Source organism: Equus caballus, chromosome 1 (assembly GCF_041296265.1).
Source record: "Equus caballus isolate H_3958 breed thoroughbred chromosome 1, TB-T2T, whole genome shotgun sequence".
NCBI lineage: Eukaryota > Metazoa > Chordata > Mammalia > Perissodactyla > Equidae > Equus > Equus caballus.
In genome coordinates, this window is record NC_091684.1 from 37,090,151 (window position 1) to 37,102,170 (window position 12,020).

The 12,020-nt window shown below is 37.2% G+C and overlaps 1 protein-coding gene across 1 annotated transcript in view; it reads right to left on the reverse strand.

Annotated features, from left to right (window-relative positions):
* Window positions 1-360: 360 nt before the first annotated feature.
* The window catches only part of KIF11 (kinesin family member 11), a 61,828-nt gene continuing 50,168 nt past the window's right edge, over window positions 361-12,020 (reverse strand). Inside the window, exons 21-25 of the mRNA XM_001502579.7 lie at window positions 8,313-8,592; window positions 5,911-6,133; window positions 4,514-4,665; window positions 3,440-3,556; window positions 361-1,791 (exon numbers count right to left, since the gene is read on the reverse strand). Coding sequence (XP_001502629.1) covers window positions 1,660-1,791; window positions 3,440-3,556; window positions 4,514-4,665; window positions 5,911-6,133; window positions 8,313-8,592 — 904 coding nt within the window. The 3' untranslated portion in view covers window positions 361-1,659. The remainder of the gene's footprint in view (window positions 1,792-3,439; window positions 3,557-4,513; window positions 4,666-5,910; window positions 6,134-8,312; window positions 8,593-12,020) is intronic.

A 12,020-nucleotide genomic window follows, 5' to 3' on the forward strand; every position in this document is an offset into this window, starting at 1 on the left:
TTGACATTGTGTATGAAAATACGTAGAGCTAACTTAAGGCTCTGGATGTTAAAATTCCCCATACATTTATTTTTGCTTCTGTCAGGCAGTTAAACTAACTGCATTAGCATTCCTAGAGAACTCTAACAGCCAGGGCATGAGAGGCCTGAAAGCTAGACTTCAGCCTTGTGAGGCCCAGCTGATTCTCAATCTCACACTAAGGTGTAGCCCCTCGGAGTGCGACTGAAAGCCTGGGATGTTTACCAAGGCCCTTCTTCCTCGGTGGTAGCTGTGTGGAAGTGTATTTCAGGAATTTTACTACAACTTGCTTAACTCTGTAAACAAACCCACTGCCAAATAAGAAATAATGGGGCAAGCAAGTTAATGTAGAAACCAAATTTATTAATCATGGAGTTACTGAGGGCAGTTTATTTTATTAGGTATTATCCACAGCTTATGTTGACAACTGATTTTGCAGAGAAATTATATCATTATTTTTATTAAGATAATTAATACTTCCGCAAAGTAAATTTAGTTCCTCGAAGTAGCGCCTTTTCGAACTCTTCAATAGGGTTTGGTTCTACTTAGCTATCAAAGTCAAATCTCTCTAAATTTATACATGTAACTTGATTTGGGCACAAAATTTATTCTTTGCATATAATTCCTTCTAAGTGTTCTGGTTCTTCATGCTGAAAAGTCTCAACTTCCAGAAATTTGACTGCTAGATCAAAATTGTCAGGGCCCTTCTATGGGTTAAGATTTCAATAGAGAAAAAAATATATATACATATTTTATTATATACAAAGAACAACAAAGTTTCATCAGGTAAACAAAGAATATAAGTTATGGTCATAATTAATAACATCACAAAGCCCTTAAATCACTGTGACCTTCTGCATAAGACAAAAGCCTCAAAATGGGGCCACAGAGCCATTAATCAGAGCTGTATGTAGTTCTCCTGTAATAGCAATCTATACTCTGGAGAAGCTGGCTTTGTATGAACTCTGTGGGGGCTAATGTGTTAGGCCTCATCTAGGGGGAAACAAATTAAAAATATTGAAGGAAGGGATACTTCTAGGGTTATGTTTATTGTTGACAGTAATTTGAGAGAGAACCACAGAAAAGTGTTAAAGATTCCTAGGTAAAATTCTGGCTATCTCATAGTAAGAACAGATACACTTTCACAGCTCTACAAATGGTTGGGTGACAAATAAAAAAGAAAGTGAGCTGAGAAGGCAGAACGGAAAAGTCTAGGGAAGGAGGCAAGCAAATACAGACATAATCATAGCAAGAAAAGAAAGGAGCTGGGCCTTCCCAAGACCAAGCACTGGTGACACTGACCTATATAAGTTCAAGCCTAGAAGAACAGTGCGGCTGCTATATAGCTATTTAGTAAAATACAAGAAAAGTATTTTTTCATTTGTTATGAAAGGGCTATTTTATATCAAAAGCTAGAAATACATATTTACTCAATGTAAATCCCAAATGAAACCCAACTGAATACATAATGAACTAGAGGGATGACAGAAAAATGGGTAGACATTTTAAATTCAACTAAATTTACAGTACTGCCTTGATATTTTCTATTTGCTTTTAATCTGTACACAAGGCTCAAGTTCTAAGGTTATAGATTTTATTTTTCATTTTTCTTAAAAATAAAATCACCAATCCTCAAGTTAACTAGAGATTTATCTGGGCTCGTAACGGTAATCTGCTCTTTGTAACAGATTGCTCTGTCGTCTCGTCCACTTTAGACCTCTCCACTGGATTAATGCCTCTGTTTTCTTTGTCTTTTCCATGTGATTTTTTATGCTGTGGATTTAAGGGAAGAAATTAAGTCAGTATAAAGTAACATTTGATACATATTATGATACATACTCTCTTTTCAAAGTTCTCTGGGTTATAGGCAAACAATTAAGCGTGAAAAACTTCAGAAAAGGCTCAGGACAAATTTGAGAACAACTTGTTTGGCAAGTAGAAATGAATGCCTTCTTCATTTTACCACCAATGGAAAGAGTGGGGTGAAAGAGATTTGAATTTTCTGCATGATTTTCCAAGGCACAATTACAGATTTTACTATAGGGCAGTGGTTCTCAACAGGGAGCAATTTTGCCCTGCAGGGGACATTTGGTAATGTCATTTTTGGTTATTAAAGCTAGGGGTGCTACTGGCTTCTAGTGGGTAGAAGCTAGGGATATTGCTAAACATCATATAATACACAGGACAGTCCACCACAATAAAGCATTATTCCACCTCAAAATGTCAATAGTGCTGCTGCTGAGAAATCCTGTTCTAGGGAAAAAAAGATTTGCTATTATACAAAAAAGGCAATTCTATTTTAAGCAGAATCTGATATATGGCTACCTCAAGACATTTTTTAAAACTTATTTCATATTTCTCATTTGGGAATTATATTTCTCTGGAATCCTCACACTCGCCCATAGAGAGCTTTAAGAGACTGGTGACATTCACTGTAGACCTGGTCATCAACACCGAGACATATCAGAAATCAACTTTAGAGTGTTAAACCCAGAAAACTTCCCCATATCTGGGAAAAAATAATTTCTGGACTTCAGCTGAAGGTCTAAAATCCGATTCCTAACCTTTTCTGGTACTGTAGGCATTTCCTTGCCATAGCTGAACAACTAAGCCTGGCCTTCAAAATGCCACATCAGTAAAAATGAAAGGATTTCCAACCTGGGATTAAGTAGTCACTAAGGTTCTCTTCTCTTAACTTTATAAGACAGAAAAGTGGAAAGACCTGTAAATCTGTTAAAGACAGGCACAAGCATACACATATCAGAAACAGCACTGCAACTGTAAAATGTAGACATCAATGTCCTCTGTAAGGAAATCCGTACTTCACAGACTCTGTCTAAGCTCATGACTTCAAAACAGAGGGACGGATGCTAGGCAGTTTACAGTGCCATACTCCCACCAGGGTTTAAAAGGGGTAGGAGGTCTCAGGATTTAACCACACAAGATCAAGGCAGGCAAGGAGCTCAGGAAACATGGGGGAATAGTTAACAAGAGAACACCTCCGACAGGAGAAATCAGTAACATAACCCAAGAGGCCTCGGTTTCTCTATCTTTTAGACCTCTTAGCTTTAAGGGCTGATTATGGGCAGAGACAGGCTCCAGGACTTCCAGGAGGGAAAGGAGAAATGACTCCTCTGAGTACCCATTCTGAGTATGCAGGAAGTGGAAAGGGGATGAAATATAGTAGTTGAAGATTACCGCTGAGGATGGAGGTTAAGTCAAATTTTGCCTTTATTTATCCTAGAGAAAACCCCTGATCAATGATCATATTTGTGTAAATAACTTAAATCAGAAAAGTTAACAAGCTATCCAAAGGAATGACTGACATTCACCCACCAAGAACAACGCATTTATATTGAACAGCAAACGACTGACTGGCATCAGGTGTGGAAGGGTTATCTGATAGGATATCATCAGGTACCTGGAAAAACGGAACCCCACCACTTGATGAACAAACCACACCAGCATCTACAGACAGCTCTTGACTTAGAGGTTCTTCAATAGTGTGCCCCAGAACTGCCTTTTCTTCATCCAAGTCCTAAAAAATAAGAAGCTGGATGAGTGATTAAGTCCAAATGCTTAAAAATCTTTGCAAAAGTAAAGGCAGTTTTCTTCTTTGAAAATAACACAATGTCCATTGTATAAAAGTTAAACCTCAACAGAATTAGTAGAAAGTCAACAAAATAATGAAAATAATTGCTAATATATTTTCCTATAGACAAATACCTATAATAAAATGTTAAAAGTGGTAATCTCAGGGGCCGGCCCAGTGGCGCAGTGGTTAACTGCGCACATTCTGCTTCGGCGGCCTGGGGTTCAGCAGTTCGGATCCCAGGTGCGGACATGGCACCACTTGGCAAGCCATGCTGTGGTAGGCGTCCCACATATAAAAAAGTAGAGGAAGATGGGCATGGATGTTAGCTCAGGGCCAGTCTTCCTCAGCAAAAAGAGGAGGATTGGCAGCAGATGTTAGCTCAGGGCTAATCTTTCTCCAAAAAAAAAAAAAAAAAGTGGTAATCTCAGAATAATGAGATTACAGTTTCTTTTTTGTTATTTTCTGATTTCCCAACTTTTCTATAATTACTATAGGTAAGTGCACAGATTATGGAGCTTATCTGGGTTCTAATTCCAACTCCATCTTTGTGACTTGGGACAAGGTAATTCTTAGTTTCCTCACCTGTAAAATGGGGATAGTCCTAGCATCCACCTCATAGGGTTATTGAGAGAATTAACTGAGTAAATATATATGTAAAGTGTTTAGAACAGCATCTGGGCACACAATAAGCACAACATAAATATTGGCTAGTATTATGATCTATTAGTTTAATAATAAAAAAAATGGCCAGATTAAAATAAACTGGGTTAAGGGTCAGAAAATTAACATTAATGAGAGACACGGTAGGATTAAAGGGCAAAGAATCAGATTCTTCACATGCAGTCGATGACATCAAGAGTTTAGGGGAGAGTTCTAAAATTATGATGCTTTAAATTTTACCTGACTAGTCTCTTCTTTGTTGTTTTCTGAACCGTTTAGCATCATTAACAGCTCAGGCTGTTTCCTTTTCAACTGATCAAGTAGCTGTTCACGCGGTTCGGTTCTCACCAGTGTTGATGGGTATAAATAATTTTTCCTCTGTGGTGTCGTACCTTTAGTGGAGATAGTAATAAGGGGGAAAACTGAAACGTACGATATGAATAAGATTTTTCTTAATGCAAGAACTTAATACTTTCCAATGAGTCTTTGTCTTCCAAAAGTACTGCCGCACATGAGAATCAGTCTTGTCACCTGTCAGGCATATACTGCTTACAACTAATATTTCCTAACATGACAACTTAAATAGACTCAACTATTTTCAAGATTTGCCCTAGCATAACGAAATTTTCCATCTCTAAGGAGATACAAAACATGTGTTGTAGGCTCTGAAAGGAGTCAAGAGTGTTCTGAGAAATGGCAGCATTATCGGAATAAGAGCACAGTTTTCCCAGCATGATCACTTTGACAGGGATGATCATTTCACTGTGAATTTGGTGGCAGCTAAAGATTAAGCAGTTACTTTTCTCTATAATGAACTCATGCTCTCATAATTTACACGAGCACTTACCTTTTCCCTTACATTTATATTCCTAATTTCATTGAAAGTTTACAATAAATATTACAGGTCTCTTGGGGAAAAAAATACACTAACATTCTGTAGCACCATCTCCTTTTATAGTTGCATTAAAAAAAAAAGCTTTGAGATAGAATTTACATACCATAAAATTCATTCAGTGATTGTTAGTAAGTTTACAGGGCATGCAACCATCACAATTCAATGAGTAACTCCGTTACTCATCCAGTGTTCAATAGCTTGTTCTACCTTCTTCCATGAAGGCTTCCCTGAGTCAGGATAGCCCACACTGATCTTTGCGGTCTTGGACCTCCCGAAACGGGGATTCCTAAATGCCAATCTAACGGTCCGTAAGAAAATGAGAGGTACACATAAGAAAATGCACAGTGTGGTGAGCTTTGCATTAAACTCGATTTATTTACTTACATTAGTCCACTATTTTTGGTATTAAAATGTCCTTTTACAAATGGTGCTAGATAGATGTTTGGTTGGTTTTCTTTTTGTTTTTAAAATGTCTTCTCTTAACAAAGCCAGTTCCCTGAATGTCTGTAAAATTTTAATTGTGATGCCGCAATTTCTAGGAGTACCTGTCACCTATATCGTAACATCTAATGTTTGATTAAAGCTATTTTAGGGTTCTAATTTTTCCATAGTTGAGTTGACTACAGTGAGATGGTAAATTCCTATCAGGCAATGGCAGGACCTAGTTTTTCTGAACATCTGGCACTGTATACGGTTGAATGCCAACTTCAAAAATTTTAACAATATTTCCCTTTTAAAGTACCTGTTGGGATATCCAGTTTCAGATCCTGTTGTAGAAAGCAATTAAGCTTAGTCAAACCAGCTTTTATGGTTTCATTAAGTTTTAGACTTTGTGCCATTAAGTTTTCTTCATCAATAGTTATCTGACCAAGAAAAATGTTACGCTGGTTCTCATTAGCTGCTTTATGTCCACTCAATTTTTCAGTAATCTCCGAACTTGAAGCCTCACAACCTTGGTTTACAACCTGTAAGTGATGCAAATGAGTTTTCATTGTTAAAATCAAAGTGGTCAGTGCTTTACTCGATATATCATTTCCCCTTACTTGCAACCTTGCACAATAAAAGTTTAAAAACACATGCAAAAGTAGAGAGAATAGTATCATTAACTCCCTTGTATTCACTACTGAGCCTCAATATTTATCAACACATGGGGCATAGATCAAACAAGACTGGCCATTTACTCCTCCTCCCCATCAGGATTATTTTGAAGCAAAGCCGGTATCATTTTATTCATTTATCTCAGCATATATCTCTAACAGTTATGAGCTTTTTAAGACCACTCTCACATCTAAGAAATTTAACATTGATTTCTTTAAATCAAATGTCTAATACAGTGTTCAAATTTCACCAATTGTCCCAAATATTTTTCACAATTGGTTTATTTGAATCAGAATTTATCATTAGATTTGGTTGATATGTCTTAAATAGGTGACTACATAATTTATCATCCAAACTGGGATACTTATCATAGTGAAAAGGGCCATCTAATAACTACCCCAGTAAACAAGGACCAGCCCAGGCAAACTAGGATTTAAGGCTCCCTAGTCTTAACTCCCTTTTGATACAGGTTATCTGTCCTTATACTTTTTTCCTTGAAAAAAATTTTTGTTGTTGAAGAAACCAGGTCTTTGCTCTATTGAATATCTCAGATTCTGGATTTGGTCATCGCATCTCTATGGTGTATTTTCATGTTCATCTGTCCTCTGTATTCTCTACAAACTAGTTAGATCCAAAGGCTTGGTCTAATTTTTTGGCAACAATATTTCATGGGTGGTGCTGAAAGCACATAAGGCCTGGCTGTGTCTCTCATGTTAAGATTAATCAGTGGGTCTGGGTGTGGCCATCTCATTAATTATAAAGGTCTCCATCAGCTTTTGATCAAATGGTATAAACAGTCATCAGTGTGTACAGGGGTTATTTCATTAGAGGTTGCAAAATGGTGATATTCTAACTCTATCATTTCTTCTGCATTTTATTAGCTGGGATTCTTCTATGAAACACTTTTATTCATTTATTACCCTACTAAACCAAGACAGAATTCTTTCGGAAAAAAGAGATGGATGCTCAAGTGTTTCCCTTTATTTATCAGTTTTCAGAATAATGCATTGCTTCCCTAGCATAATCCAAAGGAGACTACTGACATTTTTATGAATTCATGAGTTTTAATTATTTGACGTATTTCAATCTATTGTAGCAAATATTTTTTCTTTTCTCTTTTTTTGGTGAGGAAGATTGTCGCTGAGCCAATATCTGTGCCAATCTTCCTCTGTTTTGTAGGTGGGATGCTGCCTCAGCGTGGCCTGACAAGCAGTGTGTAGGTCTGTGCCAGGGATCCGAACCCGCGAACCCTGGGCTACTGAAGCAGACCATGCGAACTTAACCCCTATGCCACTGGGCTGGCCTTGCAATTATCCCTTTTAATTCTCAAATTATACCATCTTTAAACAGGGGAGTGTCATCAGGTTGGTTCCTAAGTCTTTTTGACACACCACCACTAATCTTTAATACCTTCCTAACTTTCTGGTATGACAAGATCTCTAGACTTATCTGGTACATTTCCTGCTTCAAGTCTGAAATCAGCTATTTCTCCATTAGCCCTGGTTCCTTTTAGTGAAAATAGCTTATATAGCTTAAAATACTTAAGTTCTTGTACGTAATTCCTGAGAATATTAGTGAAATCCTTTTATTGCACAGAAAGAAAAACCAAGCTACAAAGGGCTCACGCAAGTGTTAAGTTCAAGCAAACCCACAAACCTATCAAGTATCCTTTGAGTAACCAGAACAACATCCGAAATACTTAAAGCAATAACAGGTTTGAATGTACCTGGAGAAAAGTAAAAAGCATTTATGAGTGGAAGATATTATATATCAAAAGACAGGGTGCCCTTAACTGAAGGAACTAACAAGTCAAAACCCAAGGAGAGATACAGGACAGATCAGACAAGTGTTAAATAATTTCAAAATCAAGGAGACATATACATAAAACAAGATCGTATACAAGCATACCAGCTATTATACTTAAAATTTTAAGTCATACACTATATTTTAAAATATTTGTTTTGAAACCAGTTCTTAGCCAAAAATATTTAATTTTCTGATTATCACTATTCTCCCCAAAGTAGGTTCCAGTTACAAAGTTATTACCTCCACTAAGTTCTGAAGCTCCTCTTCCCTTTTATTTAAGCAAGATACCCACTGTTCAGAGAAACAAAGTGTGCTTCTGTTCAGAGCCTCACATTTCTCTTCAGTCTCTTGAGATATTATTTCAAGGTTGCTACTGAGTTTATCACAGTGTTCCACAGACTCTTCAGCCAATTTTGTACCTTCCTGGTTAAAATGTCTGAGTTCCTGTGACAAGCCATCAGAATCAGCACAAAATTTTGTCTTATGAAAAGCTGCTTTGCTGATCATACCCTTAGATTTCCTAGAGGAAAAGAGAATAACATTGTTAAAATGGAAAACTAAGACTCAAAGGATACACAACTTGCCCAAGATCACGCAGCTCAAAAATGGCATATTTGAACCCAGGCAGTCGGACTCAAGAGCCCATGTCCTTAATCTTCTACATTAAGATCAGATGCTTTGGCCATTGTCTTTTCAGAAGAGATTGATATCACAGCTGCCGTTAAATGACTTATCAGTCTCTTTTCTCATAAAGCCTTTCCCAGCCCTCCTCCGGATATGATGCTTTACTTTATACCTCAGAGTAATAACTACAGGGCTGTTAAAATGAACTCTGTCTACGTGTTTTATTCCTCCTGCTAGATTATGTCAATTAAGGGCATCTCCTACAGCCTCTAGTCCAGTCCCTTAACTGTGCACAACCAGTCAGGCATTCTGTTCTTCAGCAGTTTTGTCTTGCCTATGACATAAAATAAATCATAAAAAGTACAAATGTTATTTAAAAAAAGTCAACTAAAAGCTTTCTAATAATTAAAAGAAAATTATATTGGCGTGTGACAAACTATACATATAGCACACATAGTATATTGTAATATAACCCTGACAGAAAACTAATGTTAGCTAGAATACACATTTAAAATTCACGGATGGCTTCCTTCTCTCAGTAAGGTTCCCTGCAATAGCATAGAAAGTCATCTCACAGGACCACAAAGTTAAACTGTGGGGAATGAAAGTTACCTTCTATTACCACTAGATGGTACACAACATGAGTAAACCAAGTGAGGAAGCACATATGTTGAAAACCAAAGTTCAACTCCAGATTAAGTAGAAATGACTGAAAAAGGAAAAGAAGCTTAAGTGGTAAGCTTGGAGACCATCACCACAAATCTATCCCCTTACGGAATCACTATTCATAAGTGACTACAATCCACGACACCAAATGCCAAAGGCAGTGGGTCTCAAACTTCATTATACATAAACCTCACCTAGATTCCTGGGCCCTACTCCTGGCTGATTCTTTTACAGGGTCCCTAGACCACACTTTGAGAAACACTGGTGTAGACAATAAATGTCAGGAAGACAGAAAAAATGACTTGCACAGGCCTTAAAGAAAGTATATCATAGTTCCCTCCCCGGTTCAATCCTACTCCAGTGTTCCCTTCAAAACTATGGAAGAATCCAGAAATCCTTAAGTCTAGACACTGGGGATAAAAAGTGGGGAAACACTTTCTAGATTCAGAATCTAGAAAGAAGAGTTTAGAATGGAACATGATAAAATGAATAGGACCAACAAAAGGATCAAAAAACAGATGATAGGAGGTAGAAGGATAGGAATAGCTAGAATTCTAGAACAGCACCATTCAATAGAAATATAATGTGAGGGGCCAGCCCTGGGGCCGAGCGGTTAAGTTCACACACTCCACTTCAGCGGCACAGGGTTTCGCCGGTTCGGATCCTGGGCACGGACATGGCACCACTCATCAAGCCATGCTGAGGTGGCATCCTGCATGCCACAACTAGAAGGACCCACAACTAAAAATATACAACTAAGTACCAGGGGCCAAGGGGCTTTGGGGAGAAAAAGGAAAAATAAAATCTAAAAAAAAAAAAATTATCACGTGAGCAAACCATTTAATCTAAAATCTCCTAGTAGCCAAATTAAAAAAGAAAACAGATAAAGCAATCAGACTAACAGTATATTGGGTGTATACAGCATATGCAAAAGTAAAATATATCAAAACGATGCATAAGAGATGGGAAGGAGGAATCTGGAATATACTGTTCTAAGGTCCTTTCATTACACATGAAACAGCAAATTATTTGAAGGTGGATTAAAATTATTTTAAAATGTATATTATTGATCCTAGAAAAACCACTTAAAAAGGTAATCTTAAAAGTATAAATGACAAGCCAATGGAAGAGATAAAATGAAAACATAAAAATGTTCAAATTAGGAAAGAAAATAATGAAGCACAAATGATGCAACAAACAAGAAACAGCACGATGTCAGATTTTTTTTTTTAAATGTTTGTTTTTTGTTTTTTGGTTTTTTTTGAGGATGATTAGCCCTGAGCTAACTGCTGCCAATCCTCCTCTTTTTGCAGAGGAAGGCTGGCCCTGAGCTAACATCCATGCCCATCTTCCTCTACTTTATACGTGGGACGCCTACCACAGCATGGCTTGTCAAGCGGTACCAGGTCAGCACCCAGGATCCCAACCAGTGAACCCTGGGCCACCGAATCGGAACATGTGCACTTAACCACTGCGCCACTGGGCTGGCCCCACACTGTCAGGTTTTAAGCCAACTATATCAATACTTAGAATGGTCTAAACATATCAGTTAAAAGTCAAACACTGTTAAATCTGATGAAAAAGCAAAACCCAAATATATGTTGTCTACAGGAAATTCCACTTTAAATATAAAGACTTAGGCCAAAAGTAAACAGATGGAGAAGGCTATATTATGCAAATAGCAATCAAAGAAAAACTGAAGTACTTGTATTAATTTCAGACAAAGTAGACTTCAGAACAAGGAAGATTATCAGGGATAAAAAGGAACATCACATAATGATAAAGGAGTCAATTCTCTAAGACATATCAACCCTAAATGGGTATGCATCTAACAACAGAGCATCACATATCTGAGGCAAAAACTGATAGAAGTGACAAGAGAAAAAGACAAATCTACAGTTATAGTTGGAGATTTCAACACCCTTCTATTACTAATTGATAGAATAAGTAGGCAGAAACTCAGTAAGGATATAGAAGACCTGAGTAGCACTAGCAATCAACTTGATATAACTGACATGAATAGAACACTTCATCCATCAAAAGCAGAATGCAAACTTTTCTCATACGGGCATGCAAACAAAGCATACCAGAATAACACTGTAAGGGCTCTGAAAATTAAATTGTCATGGGAACCACAGCGCACAAGAGTGGGCCAGGACTTGCATGCTAAACCTAAACAAGAATGAGCGCCTGCTAAAAAAGAAGACTTAAATAGGATTCTGAATCTCCTAACACAATAACCAAAATGTTCAACATACAATCAAAAACCGCTCTGGAAAATCACAACTTGAATAAAAAAAGACAACAGGTGCCAACACTGAGATGATTCAGATGTTGGAATTATCTGGCAAGAATTGTAAAGCAGCCATCATAAAAATGTTTCAATGAGCAATTAAAACACTTCTGGAAAAAAAGAGAAAATCTTAGCAAAGAAATAAAAGATAAAAAAAGAAGCAAATAATTGTAAAACTGAAAAATGCAATAACTGAGATTAAACACCTCATTGAATGGGTTCAACAGTTAGGTTAGCAATGACAGAGGAAGAACCAGTGAATGTTAAGACAGATCATAGAATGTACTCAATCTGAACAACAAAGAGAAAATAGACTATATATCTATAGCCTCAGAGACCTGTGAGACCATAATAAAAGATCTAAC